This window comes from Branchiostoma floridae, chromosome 12 (assembly GCF_000003815.2).
Source record: "Branchiostoma floridae strain S238N-H82 chromosome 12, Bfl_VNyyK, whole genome shotgun sequence".
NCBI classification, from domain to species: domain Eukaryota; kingdom Metazoa; phylum Chordata; class Leptocardii; order Amphioxiformes; family Branchiostomatidae; genus Branchiostoma; species Branchiostoma floridae.
In genome coordinates this window covers 10,018,133-10,037,596 of record NC_049990.1, presented here as the reverse complement: position 1 = coordinate 10,037,596, position 19,464 = coordinate 10,018,133, and the positions used below count along the sequence as shown (strand labels likewise).

The window sequence follows — 19,464 nt, the reverse complement described above, 5'->3', positions numbered from 1 at the left end:
TTGTATACCTATCACGTTACTTAGATATATTCCGATAAGTTTACTGCATCAAAAAATTCTATTTCTTTTAGTAAAATACTTTATGGTATTACTATTAATCAAACCAATCAACGATAAGTTGAGAAATTCAGCAGAAATTTCTGACCAATGAGATGATCTGATACGTATGCGGTATGGTTGTTAGTCACGTGACACGAAGGATAACATGGCGGGCCTCGGTGAGGGGGAGGTGCGAGTTGTGGAAACTTTACGGGTTAAAATCGGTTAGTACCTCAGTATTTTCCGTCAAATTTGTCTCCTGCACGTCAGAAATATGTATATGTAGCTATATCTGATGTCATACTGAAGTGTTAGTGATGTGATGTTGGAGAAAACGATGGAAAACTCGGGTGCGATATGTCGTCTGACTCACTCTGTGGACAAATTTTCGTATCGCGCCGTAACGTTAGAGTCCAAACCCTCGGGCGCCGCTAGCTAAACCTGTCTGTGTACCGTTATATTTCTCGAACTTTCTTCACTGCGATCTTCCTCACCTAACTCTGCGTTCTGTGAGAAACATACGAAGAAACTGCGTAGCTTGTGTCACGTATTTACCCTCTCAAGATTTGGTGATATATCGTCTGGAAGTCCGCCATTCGACATACGGCGATAGAGTAAAGTAATATGTGTGCCCAAAACAGACAAATATTGACAGTTTGTCGGTAGTGTTCGCAAACTTTGCCATTGAAACCTTTAATGCGAATGAAGGCCTTTTGTTTCTGACTGGATTATCGTTTTTTTAAACCCTTTGCATACTTTTGACTAGTTATCTTAGACTTTGTTGTGTTCCAGACGTTACAACTGTTTGATTGTGAAGGAGATATTTATCATATTGTTTGACAAAATGGCTGCTATTGATAAGGCGCACGGGTGGGGGAGGGAAAGGTGACAGACACATGACAAACCAAACGTGTGTGTGTCATACATCATTCACAAATCATGTTGACAAGCTTTCTGTGCTGCCTATTTAAAAGCCTTTTTAAATTCTCCTCTTACAAACTCTGACAATGTACATAGTGGAAGAGGCAAGTGTTGAAAATACTGTAAACCAAACAGACAAAATGCAATTATAATTTATATTATCTGTTTCATCATGAGAATTTGTTTGATTTTCATAGACACAGGCTATAGAGATTGCATAGGCAGGGTAGAACTAGAATTTGTATACTTGAAAAAAATGAAAATGTCCAGTCTGACTACTAATCAAAAAGAAAACAGTTTGAATTTGTGTGTAGTTTTTTTTTCTTTTTTTATAGTGATATTGTCAGCTTCAAAGTGATAAATGATGTAAAACTTAAGTACAGGGATATGCTTAGTTTTTGTCTACTAGTACTAGTAGGTAACTGAATGAGCAAAATGTTCCGTATACATGTACATAATCATGGCTGTTTCCAGGACCTGCCTAGGGATGGAATTTGCTTGTTGGGACAGACCCAAAAATTGAAAAACTGATGAAAATGTTTTTAAAGATTTGCAGTTTAAACATTAGCTCCCACTCTAATGGGACGTGATTGTATATATAATGATTGCTCTTGAGCTGACATATGCACTTGAACTTACTAGTATATACCCACTCGCAACTCAACAACAACTAGTGTTATTTGATTCACAAATAGTTTGATAGAAATGTGATTTACTTTTGTCAATTGGTTTGCCAAATAACTACACATGTTTAGTACATGATGCTGTAATTATTTGCACATGGCACATGGAACTGGATTGCACTGGTAGTAATCTCAAAACAGATGGGGCCATTACACATGTACTTCATAAAGTTGTTCAAAATGCCACATGACAAAATGCACACAAATCAAGCCCCACTGCACCATCTTAAGTGGTAAGAATTGAAGCTTAGTCCAGTTTGCATTTGTAAGTTGCAAGTCCCTAAGCCGGGCTGAACTGAAATATTGATATTGTATAGCATGCAACAAAGCAATAAATAATTCTGTTGGTCAAATGCATTCTTGTACAACTGTTTACATATTGCTTTGACTTTAAAGCCTTTTCCCGGATGACCCTAGGCCTGTTGCCTTACCCCACAATAAAGGGACGTCTATTCCAAAAGGATCCCTCAGCTGGGATACGGTTAGGCACATTCCATGCTTCCAAATTGGTACCATTACAGTAGTAATTGAGCATGCCAAGGTGCATGTGTAACTTTGGCAGGCAGCATTCAGTGTTGAGTCATGAATGTGCGCAACAATCTTAATGGAGTGAGTCGGAAAGCCAGCTGGACAAAACAGGTGCCAGCAGTCACTACTGGGCACATTTCTGGGATGTTATAAATTGATAAGTCCTGTCCAGGCTGTTGTACTTCCTGGCCGCACATATCTAGGTTGGCTAGAGTTACTCCAGGGTGGGAAGGCTATGTACATATAAAGCCGCCTGGAGCAAAGGGTGACATGCTACCACTTGGGTGCTCTGAGCCTGGGACTCTCTTAGGGGTCACAGTGATGTCATAGTGGTGGTGACATAACACTGTTTATGAAAACTGGGTCCATGAATTTTGTTTAGCTGAAACTAGTGAAAGTAACAGTACACATGGGAGGATTATCTAAATTCTAATCCCTTTGACCAAGACCTATATGTACTAACAAACTGAATATCTGTTGACAACTGTTTTAAGTAATGGCTTCACAAAGAATCTTACAGCCAAAAACATAACCTTCTTCCTTTGGCAGGAATATACTTGGAAACATTATTATAGCAAATGGCTGACTGAATTTATGCTCAGTAATAATCGCACAAGATGATGAATGCGTGCTTTGAACAGTTGGTTCGTTTTGGTTTTCATCTCCTAGTTTGATACAGTACTGTACAGAGTTGTGTTATCTCCAATATAGAACCACTGTGGTACACGCTGTGACACAGGTCATCTTTCACTTAAATGGTGAAAAGAGCACCACCCTAGCAACAACTGGCTAGGGGTGTAGGTGTCAGACTGGCCTTGAATGGGGCAACCCCATGTCAATAGGTCAGGACAGCATGGCATAAACAGACTCTTTGATAGCATTTGCAGTGTAAGGCATCCAAGGCATCATATTCTCTTTATAACATATATTAAGATATTATTAGAAGCTGAGATGATCATGGAGAAAGGATGCTCCTATGTCTCAGTTACATGATATGTTGTATGATAGCTTGTATCATTTTAAGGTCATATATTTTCATGATGCGATATTTACACTACAGCTCTGCTGGATGACTAGCAGGAACTTTTGCAAAAAGACTAAGCTAAGAATTAAAAGAGGATGTTGCTTAAACCATACATATGTACCTCAATGATAAGCCAATTTCATGCAATTTGATACTAGTAAGTATTGGTCCTGAAAAATGAATTATGGAATTATTTGAAATTCCAGTTGTCAAAAATGCAAGTTTTGTTATTATACCAGTTGAAGGCAAGCACAGTACCCATTTCAGCAGTGGGCTAAACATGTTTTATCACTGTCTTTTTCGAGGGAAACCTTTTCATGCATTACAAAAAAGGAGCTATTATGCTTAATTCAGAATTATTTTTTTAAAGTTTAGAACCATCCCATGTGCTTGAAATGCCTCTTCCCCCCTTGTCCTACATTCTTGTATGGTCTCTTACACTGTAAACCTACTGTGACAACTGACATTTGGCTTGTTTGTTTTCCAGTCATGCCTGTTTCAGATGAAGTCACCAGCACACCGTTTCTTGACAGTCAGTGTTGTGAATTGTAGTAGTATTTAAAGCAAGCAGAAAGCTATTTTAAACTGCCCGTGATGTTACCATGGTCTTGTCAAAACATCTTGAACTTGTATGTAAAGGGTCACTAATGGTCTGTGGCTATGTGGGTCTGATTTCCTGATTTGAACAGTTCCATTCCACTTCAAAGCAGGTGATTTTTCCTTTGGGGAAGTGTTTGTCTTTTGTGGGTTGTGGTCTGCCAAGATGCCTTAGGGTTGACATCCGCTTTAGGTTGTTGCTACGCAGGTGGCAGGCTACACTATAGAGGTGACACCAGCCTTAACACAGCAGGACTTGTCACAAGTACTTTGTTGTGAATTATGCCAGGCGAGGGAACCATGAAAAGTGTGCCCAATAAATGTAGGACACAGCAAGATGGCTATCTGCCCTTCTACACTTGTGTTCTAGTTTGTAGTAATTGGTCACAAATTACAATTGTATCACAGTTTCTTGATAGCAAGCACATTTAGTATACCTTATTAGTCTTGCCAAGTTGGGGGTCTGGAGTATATACCAGACAACCATTGTATTCAAAATATTTGATAAAACTTTGTAATTGGTTTTGGACATTGGACTGAATGTTTGGGTAGTACTTTGGAGACCCTGGAATCTAATCGCAGTTCACTTTCAAAGACATGACTTATGCCAGTTAAGGATACATAGCATATGCATGAATAACCTCGTTCTTAAGGCTGTTAAAGACTATGAATTTGACAGTGTTTGAAATGCCCCAAATGCTGTAATTTTTGTGTCCTGATTTGCATATACGTCGTACTGTAAAAATATTGGGTAGTGTAGATTAAGACAGTGCAATCGTGTTTGACTAGCCTCCTTAGACAACCAGACATTGTTTCACCAATGTGTATGCATTTTATGTTTATAAAATTGTCAATGTTACCATACTTCGTAATTTTGGACCTCACCCAAGTTGACCTGTGTACTAGTAAAACCATGCATGGAGGAAAAAGTATTTTGAACCATGTTGTTATCATAAATATTTCTTACACCAGTAATCATCACAATCAAGGCTTGTAATGAGTGATATACTAGTAGATATATCTCGATTAGATCTGAAGTGTGCTTTACACGATAGATGACCTTGGATTCCAGGTTTGTTGTGTGTAGTAGAACCTAACCAACACAGGAGCAATCACATATTAATATGTTTTTTGCATGTCTACCTTTGACACACTTAGTAACTTACCATCTTGGCATGGTAAGAAGAACATACATCCAGATCCCAGAAGAAAATGCACAATAGAAACATTGTTCATAGTACTTCAGAACATATAGCTGACAAGTTTATGGTCTATTTGCTTGACATGTGTATTGAATTGCCAGTGCTATACAAACAACAATTCAATACCAATTGATTATTTTGGTGTTGTCATCTTTGTCGGTTGATTGGAGTAGATTACCATACAATGGTGACAGATCAGTAGTTACTTATGATGATGTGTGTAAAGAAGGGGGAGAGTCAACTTTACTTAACAACTTAAAAGTCCTTGATCTTGTGCTTTGTTGCAACAATTGTTGTGCAGTTTCCTGCAGTATCATTTTATTCTGATAGAAGTCTCTTTGAGTTTGAGGGTTACCATAATCTATGTGAGATTACTTCATGTAAAGCTTTCAATTGAAAAGACTGACATTTGTCAAAATTTATCATGTTTGAAAGTCAAACAAAATTTTGTTGTTTTATATATATAAAGTGATTTTAATCAATGGTTTTAATCAATGATTAACAAAAGGTCCTGCTATGATGAAGTGTGCCACAAAAAGCATGTACATGTAAAGGCATCTAGAGCATTTTCCATGTTGGAAAGGAAAGGGGTGAGTGGGTTGGCTGACAGGATGCTAGGATGCCATTGCCTGTATGGACAAAAATCCAGACAGAAATCCACCTGTTGCCTGATGTATTTCTCTTCATGTGTTTTTTTAGGGGAAGGAAAGAACTTTGGTGCCAACACAGGCCCAGTGGGGACCAGGGACACCTTCTGTACTGTCAGCCTCGACCAGGAAGAGGTGGTCAGAACAAAAACTGTGGAAAGGGCACAGAGGTAGGACATATTTCAACTTATATAAATGATGTTAACAGTATGTTGTGGTGAGAAAAAAGATACTTCCAGAAGACCATTCACAAAAGAAACATTATTCACCAGTATAGTACTTCAGAACTTAGATTATATATATATATATATATATATATCAGGGCTTTAGCCAGCTCGAAATTTTTTTCCGTCAGCCAATTACAATCGTCGCGAAAACCGCGAAAATTAATTAGAAGGACTGAACTGAGACCTTGAAAAACGGGTTTTAATGAGATTATCGTATGCGAAAGGGCACCGACACACATTGTCAACAATCATAACAATAGCAAAACAAACAGTGTGTGGCTTTTACGGCCGTGGACAGCGTCCCCAAGCCGCCTGTAGCTTCCACCAAGGATTTTTGTCCGTCAAGGTTGACGGATTGGTTTTAAAATTTTTCCGTCAGACGCAGCACATTTCCGTCAATTGACGGAAAAACGGACGCTGGCTAGAGCCCTGATATATATATATATATATATGTATATATACCATCTACCAAGTAGAAAAGAGCTGAAGATATTTAATGCAGAATATATTGCAATAATTAAATCAACCTTGCCTAATTGATTTTAATGTTCCATAACATTGCACAAGCTACTGTAGTGCACTGGTGATTTGAAATAGTATTTCATGCTTGATGAAAGTGTAACAATTTATTCTTTTTTTGTCTAATTTTGAATATGAATAATACCACATATGATTATGAGAGTCCACCTTGATCATATCCTTATCCATTTCAACAGAAGTTTATTATCAACACAAATTGTACAAATATGTTCACAATTAACAATGGATGTATTCTACATTGTATCTTCAGTGCCTTCTTTGGAGAGGAGTTCCAGTTTGAGGTCCCCAGACCGTTCCGTGTGTTGTCATTCTACCTGTATGAAAAAGACCTCTTGAAAAGAGACAGTTGCTTGGGCAAGGCTTGCATCAGGAAGGAGGAACTGAACAGATACCATGGCAAGGACCACTGGTTCTCTCTCACACATGTGGACCAGGACTCGGAAGTACAGGTCAGATTGTTGCCTTTGCTACTCACATTTTCTTCCTATGAAAATAGGAGAATAGTGAGTGAGTGTAGCTGTCAATCAGGGGATGAACCTCGAGCTCCCTTTCCAGAGATTGAAGATTTTGAGAATTTGAAGTTGACATGGGTCATTCTAAGACTTCCAGATCATGAGGGGCAAAATTACTGTTAGACAAGTCCAGTCAAAGACTTTGGCCACATTGGACCTAGTGGCATCCATGGTCTATCTGAATTATAGCTTTTCAGAGGATCTGCTCCCCAGGGTACTAAGGGAGGCAGGGTCAGTTGCAGCCTTGCTCCCCTCTTATATTGATAAGAAGCCCTGAAGTATACTTGTTTAATTCTGCTTTCCACTCTGTTAGATATTTTTGCATTGTTTGTTTACAGTGTGTATTTTAGAATGGATGCTATTACACTACATGTATCTTTAACTTTTAAGTTGAATTCAATAAGTAGAGGTCCACAAAAGAGAGTTTCAGCTCTTTCCTGCACATTTCTATCTACAGGGACAAGTTCATGTGGAAGTCAAGTTGACAGAGACTATGGAAGATGCGGGGAAAACTGTCTTCAAAGTCTCAGCAAGGTGAATTTTAAACTTAGCATCTTTGATACTGATAAAAATGACAAATTTAGAGCGTGGTCTTTTCACATACATTGACAAGAGCGTAAAACAATTTTGGTACAAAGGGAAAGTAGTCAATTGCCAACAAGCTGAGATACAAGTAAAAATGTTTCCTCTCAACCGCTGTATATTGTTGTTGGGTTGAGGTTGCTTAGTAGTGAAATGTTTCAGAAAGTGTTGCCAAATCAACAAAGACTGTTGCTGTATCTTAATTGAACTTAATAAGATGAATAGAATTATACTGTGACAGTCTAGTCTAGTCGTCTGTCTTGTGAAGTTTGTTGTATGAATTTGACAAATATTTGAATAGGTGTGAATACTAATCAAACTACATTTATTCTTGTTGCAGAGTTTTAGAATGTAGTGGCCTGGCCATCATCAATGGCTGTTGCGATCCCTATGCAAATGTTACATTCTGTACACCAAATAGGTGAGAAGATTCTCATATGATTTTCTTAAAAGTTCAATCTTGTGGTCAAATGTGTATAATGAGTTTTGCATATCTATCTCACTTAAATGATTTATTGCGCTATAGGCTTTAGTGAGTCTACAATGTTAATGTTACTTGGTTTGATGACATTTTGGTTCGAAGGTTTCATGTAGAATTGGATTGATTGCAGTTGATTTTTTATCCTTTACAGAACAGAAAACAAGAAGACCAAAGTACGAAAGAAGACAACAGACCCTCACTTTGATGAAACTTTTTATTTTGAGGTTGGTTGCTGTTGAATTCTGTTCAAAATCTTGAGTTTTCTTCTTTTCTTCAGACATATTTAGTTGCACAAATGATATTTGTACATGATTTGACTATTGATGTTTTTTACACACCCTTATAGCTTAACCGACCAAGTCCAAGTCCGGACAACAGATTCAGCATAGTGGATGAAGACATAGACAAGACAGAACTCAGGTTTGTTCTCTCAACAAGAAAGTTTGCAATGTAAACAATGCCACCTAGCTGCCAGACCATGTACTGCAATAATAGTATTCTTATCATACACGTCTACAATGCATTTCAATGTTCTTGTGTGCCTTACTGAACTCTTGCCAGTAGCAAACTTAGCTTGTAGGATTACTTGTCTGTGTATGTATCTAATACTTCTTGTGTTTCTTGTACCATGTACAGGGTTAGCCTTTGGCACTCCAGCAACTACTACAAGTTTGCAGATGTATTCCTTGGCGAAGTTAAGATTCCTTTAAGTACTTTGGACATGACCAGGCCACAGAAGCTGCACAAGGCATGGTGAGTGCAGGTTTTCAGAACTTCAAGAAGAAGAGTAAAAGTACAACAGCATGAAAGCATTTAATTTTTCCTTCTCAAATTATTAGAGCTGTAATGATGATATTTGAAGAAAATTTATTCGAAACAAATCAGAGATGAAAAAATACATGGAATAACATTAGAAAAAATGTTCCAGATTATTTGTAATTTGCACTTGATTAGATTTTGTAAAGATTTTTCTTTCTTTTCTAAAAGAAAGAGAAACATGAGTTTTTGCAATGAAATTTGGATACATTGCTCTAAGTTATGATCCCTGTATTTTCAATCATTTCTATTAAGGTGCTTATTGTTTGTTTGTTTATTTGTTTGTTTGTTAGGTACCTGCTCCAGCCCCGAGACAGCACCCGACCAAGCAAGCCGTGCCAGGGTTCTCTTCGGCTCAACATCAACTACACAGAGGACCACATCTTCCCTTCCCACTACTACGACTCTCTCTGCAACCTGCTGCTAAAATCTCCAGATGTAGATGTAAGTAGACTGCAGAGTTCTCTACCGAACCGTTATAGTATTAACTGTGCAAGTGCAGCATGGGGTACTTTTAACTCTCGATATAAGTGTATTTCTTGCATACAGTCGTCATTTGCATGTGAATTAAAATCCATGTGCTTAACAGAACTTACTTTTTGAAGAATGTTTCTAACTGCTTGCATCACACATACTTGTAAATAAATTCCTGAAATATGGCTAGAAATATATGTTAGACATGTGAACGTATAGCCGTGTTGTAAGTCTTGTAAACACTGACCGTTGCACATCCTGTCATGACCATAGCACTAACCATGTCTGTTTGCATGTATCACTAATCATATCAATTAACTTGAATCATCAAATGAAAATGCTTTAAACTCCCATACAGTACATCCATTGCTCAACAGTTTTGCCTAACTTGACATTGTTGCCTGTTGTGATATTGTTGTTGTCCCGTCTCTTCCAAGTTGGTACAGGAGTGAGACAGCCACGGTAAGTTAGAAGTTATCTGGGTGTTTCTGGTGCCGGTGTGTGGTCAATGTGCTCGTAAAGGTGGCTTGTACAGTTGTCTCATGTTTGTGGGTAAATGGTTGAGGGATCATAGTCTGGGTACCATCCTAGTTGATGTAACCTCGGCTCCCATACTGTCCCCTACCTGTTGGTTAGAGGAGTGTATGGTAGCCCCAGTAAACTAATTAGGATAGTACTCTTGGTAAGAGGGATAATGCTATGGTCGCCAAATTTTGAAGACTTAAAAAAGCATCGAGACCTTAGTCTTGTAATCATTATGGTAACATTGGTTGTTGATGTTGTCTTGTACTTGTTCAATTAAGTTACAGTGACTAAAAACAGATATCAGTACCAATGGTTATTGCTTTGTAAGAACTTGCTAACCTTTTTTTAATCAAATAAGTAAGAAGTAGGGCTGTTTAAGTCAAGTCAATGCCATTATTTAATCTGGATGGCTTGCTCAGCTGTTATGGTAGATATGGTGTAATATTCTCACAGGTGGTCAGGTGCTTCTCTATTGCGAATTATGTATATTTCAGTGTGATCAAACAGGATATGATATTTTCCGTAAAAATTATTTCTGGCACCTGATGACTTCATCCTTACCCTTAGCCTCCTTAAGTTTTACTACAGTTACTGAGTGCTAAAAAGTATTCCAATCAAACCCTGTTTAAAATCTTGTTTGTTATATAACATTGTTTACCATTGTTTGGTGTAGCCCTTGTCCTCCAGTGCAGTTAACATCTATGGAGAAGTGATGAAGGATAAGTTGGAGGATGCTGCCAGACCGTTGGTCAGACTATTCCTGCATCATGGCACCCTACTGCCTCTCATCTCGGCCCTTGCTGACCGGGAAGTTGCTAAGATGACGTAGGTTTTTAATTCCGTCCCAGTCAAACTGGTTTTGTTTTGATACCCTAATAGTAATAGTTTGGTAGACATAGTATAGCTAAAAAAAAATTACGAATAGTTTGATGATTTTTTGTAGCCTATAGAGTTGGGCTTTGCCCAAAAAACTTTTGTTCTTGTGCAGTAGAGCCTCCTGTTGGACTTTTGTAGTACTGCATACTGCTGCAGATCCATATTGGCAACAAACAAAAAGTGATCAATGAGCAATTCTCTATTCAATGTATGTGTACTTGTCAACCGTAAATAAATACAAAATACAAAGTCATAGATTTTATTCTGTACATACTAGGGCTGCTAAGTTTGTTTTAGCTATGTTGAAATACATTACTCTAAGCCATTTATGTTTTAATTGTTGCAAAATGAAAGATTTCTTACTGTCGACAGGGATCCCAACACCCTGTTCCGAGGGAACTCGCTGCTGACCAAGTGTGTAGATGAAGTCATGAAGCTAACAGGGATGCACTACCTTCACCTCACTATCAAAAAACACATTGATGATGTAAGCCTAGAGTTCTTTGCCTATGCCGTTCATTCTTAAGAAATAAAGGAAAGAAGAATGGCATTTTAAGCACCTGGATTCTGTGGTCATGAGACATACAATTATGGCTTTCCTTTCTTGAGCTGCTTTCTTGCTTTTTTTTATGCATGTGTAAGCATTGTGATAGCCTTTCCAAATAGATTGGTCATCTACACATGAACAAGATACAGGGGGTTTTTAGTGTGTGAAGTCTTATAAGGTGATATTCAACAAGTATATTTAATTAATGTTTTCTTAACTGCAGGTGTGTGAAGACCACAAGCCATGTGAAATAGATGCCACTAGAGTCAAGGAAGGGGAAAATCTTCAGATCAACTTGGTAACTTTTCCAGCAATATGTTATCTTTTAAAACAACTGTCTTTATTTTTGTGGTTTTAGAGAAGTTTAATTGCTGTGTCAACACAAACTTGTGATTTCTGCTTTTACAAAAAACTATAAAAGAGAGGTTTTGGTCTCAAAGTTAGTTAAGCTTTTCTTTGCATTTGTTTGCAGGAAAACCTGAGAGTATACGTTGAGAGAATGTTCAAATCGATCACAGAATCTGCGCGACTGTGCCCTACCATCATGTCTGAAGTCTTCTTCACTTTGAAGGAGTCGGCTATTCGCCACTTCCCAGGTAAAAGGTCTCTTGTCAAACCTGAAAAAAAAACACATTTGGGACAAATAAAATCTGGTCCATGTGGACAGGTAGTCACTATAGATTCCAAACTTGCCCACAAAGACCACTCTGGGTAAATGAAATCTGGTCCTTGTGGACATGTAGTCACTACAGATTCCAAACCTGCCCAAAAAGACCACTTGGGACAAATAAAATCTGGTCCATGTGAACAGGTACATTGCACTATAGATTAAATGCTTGTGTCAATGGAAAAAATCAGAGGGGGGCCCCAATGGCCCAAAAGTTGGTACATTAGCCAGGTGGTCCTTATGTAGAGCTGTACAGGTTTTAAGTCAGAAATGATCAGAAATAAATACTATTTGACTGGCAAAATGTAAGCCACCTTAAGCTTGTGTGCTATGCTACCAGCATCAAGTACAAAACTTATGTGTCTCAGGCAGGTTTAGAGGCTATGAAATACATATACATTGTACAATATACAAGCATACCTAATCTCCACTCAACCTTTTTGCACAGATGTGAATGATGTACGATACACGGCAGTCAGCGGGTTTGTGTTTCTGAGACTTTTCGCTCCTGCCATCCTGGGGCCAAGGTTGTTCCAGCTACGGGAAGAACACCCAGTAAGTCTTCCCATTCATAATATAGTTTTGATAATAAAACTGTGCCATTCTTCAAAAAGAAGTTGAATTTTGAATCAACTTCTTTGAAGTTTGAAGTTGTGAATCAAATAGTAGTAAATTTTCTTTATTTTCTTTGGTTATATGATTATTTATATATTTATAAAGCTTGCATTTTATAATTTTGACTGTTTGTTGTTGTTTAGGACCCCACCACCGCCAGAACACTGACACTGATTTCCAAGACAATCCAGAGCCTGGGAAACCTGGCCAACTCTTCCTCTGTAAGTAAAGAAGTAGATATGAACTAATTTACTTCAAGATATTTCTCAGGTGACATGTTTGTCTGGACTGTTACCTTGTCTGATGGTTAAGACAATAAGACTAAGAGGCATTATTCTGTGAAATAAATGTACAAAAAGATGCCTGTAGGTATTTTTTCATGTATGCATTGCTTTTTCTTTCTTTTGACTTTGACATCCAGTGCATTGGTTATGGTTAAACAATATTTTCACTTGTATAAGTTGTAATTACAGCAACAAGATGGAATTTGCTCATTATTGCTATTGTTCATGTCTTCGTAATGCAACCACATAAAGAAGAACACATGAAGCACATCGAAATGTTATAGAATGTTTGGAATTCTCGTGAATCTGAATTGATTTGTTTCCTAGGTAAGCCCCGGTCTGAAGGAGGCCTACATGTCCAATATCTACGATTGCTTTGCTAAGAAGGAATACTCAGATGCAGTCAAAACAGTAAGTCATGAACAAATTAGATTTCTACAATCCTTTGTTCAAAACTCGTAGGAGTTTGACTTATGTCCTTTTTTGACAAAGGTATAAAATTCGAAATAAAGCATGACAATCTGCATTATCGCTAAGTTGCAAATTGACTTCTTTGCTTTTAACACAGTTTTCATTGTCAATGAATACAATACAAATACAAATCGTCTTTTCCAGTTCCTTGATGTAATTTCCTCCACTGGCCGGCCACACTCAAGAAGTATAGACACACCTGTTGTCTTAAAGGAAAGGTAAGAATTGTTTGGAGTACATGATCTATAACTAATGACAGAACTCTTAAGATTTCAACTAATTATTTTAACTTATGGATGTTAGTTAATAGCCTGAGTTAAGTTTTTACATGCTAATTTAAACAGCTTCTCATAATATGTGTAGGAGATAGCAACAAGTATCAGTTTTGCAAAGACTTTTAACTTAAGTTGTGATATTGTTGACAGCTTGATGATCAAGAGAGCACAGGGTAGGACGAGGTTTGGGCTGAAGAACTTCAAGAGAAGATGGTTCTGTCTTACCAATAAGGACCTCACTTACGCCAAGTCAAAAGGTGTGTGTGCGCTTTGTTTCATGCTTCGGGAATTTATCCATCTATCTGTTTAGCAGACAATGGCTTCCAAATGTTAAGTTGACAAGATGAATGTTCCAATAAATGGATAGATTTGGGTGATTTATACATGTATTATTCAATTTGTTTGAAATTTTCTAAAACAACAGCTGTTCACATAGTTGTATGGGTATGTTATGTTTTCTGTTAGTTGCTATTTGCTGCCAATAAAAGCACAGTATCTATATTATGTTGTCAATGTGTATGTTAAAAAGTTTTTTATTTCACCTTTTGTTTGAACCTTTTGCGCTATATGCTGTTATGAGTTACTTTATTTCTTGCTGTCCTCCTATCCTTTGATTTTGCTACTAGTTAATTTCCTTTTCAGAGCTGGAGAGAAATCTGGGCACAGCTTATCGCCTGAGACGAACAGGCTGCACTAGAATCCTGCTGGGTATGGGACCGAACTGTAGCACCCTTCATGTCCAACAAGCCCCTAATGCTACACCAATTCACTTAACTGTTATTGGACCAGTTTGCTTAATTTATGGGCAACAAATCTATACTTTTACATAAATGCTCCTTTTTTGGATAACTTTTTGGCTATATCTCAAAATATACAAAGTAGAAAGCAGAAAAAAAAAGAAGTTTCACTTTTGCTGTAGAACTATCAACTGTCAGTGATCCTAGGCCTGTTTTTTAAAAATATGTTTGGAAAGTCTGTTTTCTGTACCTAAAGTGTCTTAGGTCTTATTTGTATATTTAAATGTATCCAAGAACAACTGAGTGAATTGGTGTAACCAAGCTAACACGTCCGTCACACCCCACATCACCGTATCTAAAGTGAGCCTCATGTAATGATAGCTCACCCATCCTAACCCCAATGTTAAACTCCACAGGAATCTGCATGGTGTCAGAGATTTTCTCACCTCACGTGGTAGAACTCACCTAATGTCAGGGTAGAGATTGCAATCTCACAGATCTTAAATTCTGACAGTATAGATCTCGATTGGAGTCTATAAAAGTTAAGCCTTAAGTTAAGGATATTCCTTGAAAAGACAGGCTTCAATCATGATCTCTACTGCTAGGTTGCAATCTCTACCATGATACCTAACCTCAGATTAACTCCACAGGAATGTGCATGCTGTCAACAGTCTTTGGGTCAGAAGTTAAATGTTGTTCTTCACCCTACTAAACATTGGTAAATCCAAAGTTGGGAAGGCACTGGGAATTTTAAAACTATGATTAGATGTCTAGTATACAAACTAAGATTAAAACAAAAGGAAGGTGAGATGCATGCTCTTTGACATTCTGTATATTCAGAAACAAAATGTGAAACATGCTTTGATTTGATTAGACTTCTGTAGTTCCCGGTGTTTTTTCACAAATTACTTGTTTCCTGTACACTGGTGTTTATAGGAAAAGCTCACTGACAACCTAATAATGTACACGTAACTTGGTCCATGGATGTTGTATGACTGACATGTGTAACTTGCACACTGAACAGGTCATGTGTTATCACCTGCATGTTCAGTATACAAACTCTCCCCTTCACAGCCTCCACTTCTAACTGAAAACCAACACACTAACCATTGCTTTAAAAGCCCAAACTGTGCCGAAGAAGGTTTGACTTGTTTCATTTTTTTTACCAGGGGAGCCTCCTCTCTGTAAGATTCCTGTGGAAGACATCCTTGCAGTAGAAAGCTTACAAGAAGAGTCCTTCAAGATGAAAAATGTAGGAATCATAATGATCAATTGATTGAGTAGCCTTTAAATACTGTATGATATGACATATATTATGCACATACTATTATATAAATGTACACATCATGATACAATTTATGATATCTGCTCTGTTGATTGTTGATATCACAAATAAAGATGAAAGACCAAGTCAGTGAATGTTCTAGTTGGGATAGTTGTTTTGTTGGAAAGTTTGTTTGTAGGATTAGAAATTTTGGTCTGATTTACGTCATCTAATATTCTATCCTGCATAGAAAAGGAATTGAAGTCACTGCAGGCATAATTTGAATTATGTATTTTACTTTGCAGATGTTCCAGGTAGTGCAACCCCAGCGAGCCTTGTACATCCAGGCAAACAACTGTGTAGAAGCCAAAGAATGGTACACAGACCATTTTGATTCCATAGACATCTTCTTTGCTACTTTAAGTTTTTATGCAGTCATAGGCTGTGATTCACTGTACATGTACTTCATTAAATTTTGTAGATGAAACAAGAGCTTTCCTAAGTTTGTATTTGGTTTCTTCTGTTCATGACCAGTGGAAGAGAAGCTTCTCAGTATCCTAAAACTAAACGAACATTGTTATTTCATTCAACAGGATTGACATTTTGAACAAAGTGAGCCAGTGTAACAAAAAAAGGTTGAAGACCTACCATCCTGCTGCCTATGTCAACTGTCACTGGTTATGGTAGGTGTTGTCTACTGCTTCAATGATACAACGTACTCCTAGCATCTTCTTTATAGCTATTACTGGTTGATTTTTGATATTGCTTATCTGCTACTGTAACAGTATATTAAATGTTATTGTCAGGAGGCGCGAGACTGAAGTGTACTCTTGAACTTCTTTAATCCATGAAATCCTACTAAATCCAGTACTAGTGACTCAGGGCTAGACCTTCCCCTGGCTCTCACAACCCTCGAGTGAAGCTCTGGTCTCTATCTCCAGTCTATCTAGGTCACTAGCGGGCCAAACTAAGTCTTTATCAGTGACCCCGTCCCATCTCATCACAGTTATGTTGAAGTCTAGGTAAAACACAGGTTACAAAAGTACCCGTCTTGAAGACATGAAAACTTATAAATTAAGCTTGATGATTGAATTATCTCCATTTTTACAGGACTGGTATTGTATATTCTAATACTCACATGTAAGACATGTTGTTTCTCAAAACAGCTGCAAAGAAGGAAACGAAAATGCAACAGGCTGCACCCCTGTTACTGGGTAGGTATCATTGACCATTTTGCCAGTTTTTCGCACAATTTGTTAATACAATCTCACTCACTCACTCATCCTCATATGATACATGTTAATACAAAAGCTACACAGAAAGCAAGGACTTTATTGAGAAAATACTGCTTCATGAATCCTGTTATGAACAGGATCCCAGTGTACGTTCTATGAATGTGTATAGCAAGCTTTATACAGTAGGTGCACAATCTTTGCAGAGACTCTGTTTTAATATTATTTCTGTTCAGCATTACTGTTTCTAAGTTTAAAATAACAGTGAATTTCAATGGGTGTTGTCTAATCTATCTTAATATCATCTTTTAATCCTTCATTTTGCAGGGGTGTACCTACAGATATCAAGTTGGACATTGACTCAGACAGGGAAATGGAGAGGATACACTCCTTCTTTCTTACACACAGGGACCGCTTGGAGAAATTGGAAGGTAGGCAGACTCAGTTTCACTTTTTAAGATTCCTATATCTATTTATGACGTTTTCATTGCAAAACCTTAAACATGTACAATCCTGAAAATGATGGTAAATGACCTTTTGTGATCACAGGAAAATGATGACTGATTTACGTTTTGTATTGATATTATTGAACAGTGATGGAAATGAAGAGAATTCAGTGTGAAACCATGATGCCAGTGACAGTAAAAGAGTAATGCACCAAGAGTGTTTTGAAAGGAGTGAGGCTTGTTTCTATATGGCACCATACTTTGGCAGTCCCTCATTTTTCTGTAGAGTCTAGGCAATGAGCTCAAAGCCAGTGCTGCTGTTAATAGCCAATGACTGGTCACCTTTTATTAAGAAGACACTAGTTATGTTAACTTTGTAAAATATACGTAACTCTAAGCCTTTATTTCAACTAGTTGAAAGTACAATACAACTTAAAGATAGTCATTATGATACATGACTTGTTTGTATTTCTTTTCTATGACAAGTTTTATGATAGTACAGACTGTTGTAGATTGGTTTGAGTCAAACTTACAGTAACTGGACTTTAGTACACATACATGTGTTCAAAATTAGATGTGACCATTGTCGACTCATGATCTATTCTGTACACTTGAATGAAAGGCTGCAGCTTATAATCTATGATGTTCTTTCCTCCCTCTTGGCCTCTTGCTCCTCGGCTGGGCGGTACAGTGTACCTCTATGGTAGGAGGCAGTTGAGTTTGATTTTGGCATGCTGTGACCCCTACCCTGTACTAGGTGTACTAACCACTGCTGCAGTACACTACAAAATCTCTCTTTAGTCAACTTCTGTTTGATTTGACTCTTATTAGACTAACAGTCTCATGTATGTCTCTGTAAATGTATAGTAATGCCTAGAAGTTGCCAAAGCATATCAAAAAAGACTCATAATAAAAATTGTCTAAAACTGAGTTTCATCTTAACTCCATACTAATACATACTGAAATACATAGCATGGTAAAATGCACCAACATTACAGTCTATTGTTAGTGCCCTTCAACTAGCATTAAATGTCTTCTTTAATCCCCCCTTTACAAATCAAGAATTTAGCTCGGACGAGTTGTCAGCAAGCTCTAGATTACGAGGAGGCATGACCCTGATGCCTACGAACAAATGGCAGAGTTTCTTTGTCGGCATCAGGGTCATACCTCCTCATAATTTAGAGCTCGCTGACAACTCGGCCGAGCTAAATTCTTGATTTGTAAAGGGGGCTTTAGGTATCAGTCAATTTCAAGCTTAAAACAGGTGATTTGGTTCTAAGTGCTTTTTATTTGCTGTTGCACTATATTGTATAGAACATCTTGTCAACCTATAACTTGCCTGTTGCATTGGTGTGGTTTACTAATACTTGTGTAGTGCCTTTGTGTTCTGTCTAACCATACCGTCAAATCAGTGGTGTGATGTTTGTTTGGTGTGTGCCATGTACTGAATCCTTCCCAACTTGTATAGTAAGTAAACTTGGAGATCTCTGCAATTAAACATTAACTCAGGGCTCTAGCCAGCTCAAAATTTTTTTCCGTCAGCCAATTCCCATTGTCGCGAAAACCGCGAAAGTCAAGTTAGAAAGACGGAACTGAGACCTTGAAAAACGGGTTTTTAATGAGATTATCGTATGCGAAAGGGCGCCGACACACTAAATCAACAATCATAACAATAGCAAAACAAACAGTGTGTGGCTTTCCGCCCGTGGACAGCGTCCCCAAGCCGCCTGTAGCTTCCACCAAGAATTTTTGTCCGTCAAGGTTGACGGATTGGTTTAAAAAATTTTCCGTCACACGCAGCAAATTTCCGTCAATTGACGGAAAAACGGACGCTGGCTAGAGCCCTGCATTAACTCCAGTCTTTGATGAATAAGATGAAAACAGGTTTTTATGTGACATCTGTTTGTTTGTTTTTTGCATCATCTTTATGGTATAACTATTAAGTTCATAACATGCTCTGTGTCATTTGTAAGTGGTATCTTTCATAAGTGTGCTTGCACTGTAACAGTTGTTAATCCACTTCATTTTGCTCTTTCCCCATTGTCAGTTCCAGATTCAGTTACTATTTGCTTTTTCTGCTTATACTCAAAGTGTGTGTTGCCAAGAATGAATGTCCAAAGCTTATGCAGGGAGATTTTAACTTTCTTGTTGCCTTTCTTTTGTCCTTTTTGATACTGACCCATGTATTCTCCACATGTTGTCCACATTTCATGTTGCTGACTTTCAAATGACTTGCATCATGATAGCAAACT

The 19,464-nt window shown here is 37.7% G+C and overlaps 1 protein-coding gene across 4 annotated transcripts in view; it reads left to right on the top strand.

Moving 5' to 3' along the window:
• Nucleotides 1-113: 113 nt before the first annotated feature.
• The window catches only part of LOC118426920 (ras GTPase-activating protein 3-like), a 22,272-nt gene continuing 2,921 nt past the window's right edge, over nucleotides 114-19,464 (top strand). The window contains exons 1-25 of one of the 4 annotated variants that reach the window (XM_035836544.1): nucleotides 115-263; nucleotides 5,694-5,811; nucleotides 6,659-6,857; nucleotides 7,378-7,454; nucleotides 7,843-7,923; nucleotides 8,135-8,207; nucleotides 8,330-8,403; nucleotides 8,620-8,736; nucleotides 9,093-9,243; nucleotides 10,472-10,623; nucleotides 11,047-11,161; nucleotides 11,445-11,519; nucleotides 11,694-11,817; nucleotides 12,337-12,443; nucleotides 12,647-12,724; nucleotides 13,115-13,198; nucleotides 13,403-13,476; nucleotides 13,684-13,790; nucleotides 14,176-14,241; nucleotides 15,440-15,522; nucleotides 15,840-15,910; nucleotides 16,128-16,217; nucleotides 16,701-16,748; nucleotides 17,094-17,197; nucleotides 17,904-17,915. In XM_035836544.1, coding sequence (XP_035692437.1) covers nucleotides 206-263; nucleotides 5,694-5,811; nucleotides 6,659-6,857; nucleotides 7,378-7,454; nucleotides 7,843-7,923; nucleotides 8,135-8,207; nucleotides 8,330-8,403; nucleotides 8,620-8,736; nucleotides 9,093-9,243; nucleotides 10,472-10,623; nucleotides 11,047-11,161; nucleotides 11,445-11,519; nucleotides 11,694-11,817; nucleotides 12,337-12,443; nucleotides 12,647-12,724; nucleotides 13,115-13,198; nucleotides 13,403-13,476; nucleotides 13,684-13,790; nucleotides 14,176-14,241; nucleotides 15,440-15,522; nucleotides 15,840-15,910; nucleotides 16,128-16,217; nucleotides 16,701-16,748; nucleotides 17,094-17,197; nucleotides 17,904-17,915 — 2,338 coding nt within the window. In that variant the 5' untranslated portion in view covers nucleotides 115-205. Of the gene's footprint in view, nucleotides 264-5,693; nucleotides 5,812-6,658; nucleotides 6,858-7,377; nucleotides 7,455-7,842; nucleotides 7,924-8,134; nucleotides 8,208-8,329; nucleotides 8,404-8,619; nucleotides 8,737-9,092; nucleotides 9,244-10,471; nucleotides 10,624-11,046; nucleotides 11,162-11,444; nucleotides 11,520-11,693; nucleotides 11,818-12,336; nucleotides 12,444-12,646; nucleotides 12,725-13,114; nucleotides 13,199-13,402; nucleotides 13,477-13,683; nucleotides 13,791-14,175; nucleotides 14,242-15,439; nucleotides 15,523-15,839; nucleotides 15,911-16,127; nucleotides 16,218-16,700; nucleotides 16,749-17,093; nucleotides 17,198-17,903; nucleotides 17,916-19,464 lie in introns of all 4 variants that reach the window. The other 3 variants (XM_035836547.1, XM_035836545.1, XM_035836548.1) reach the window with 3 other exon arrangements.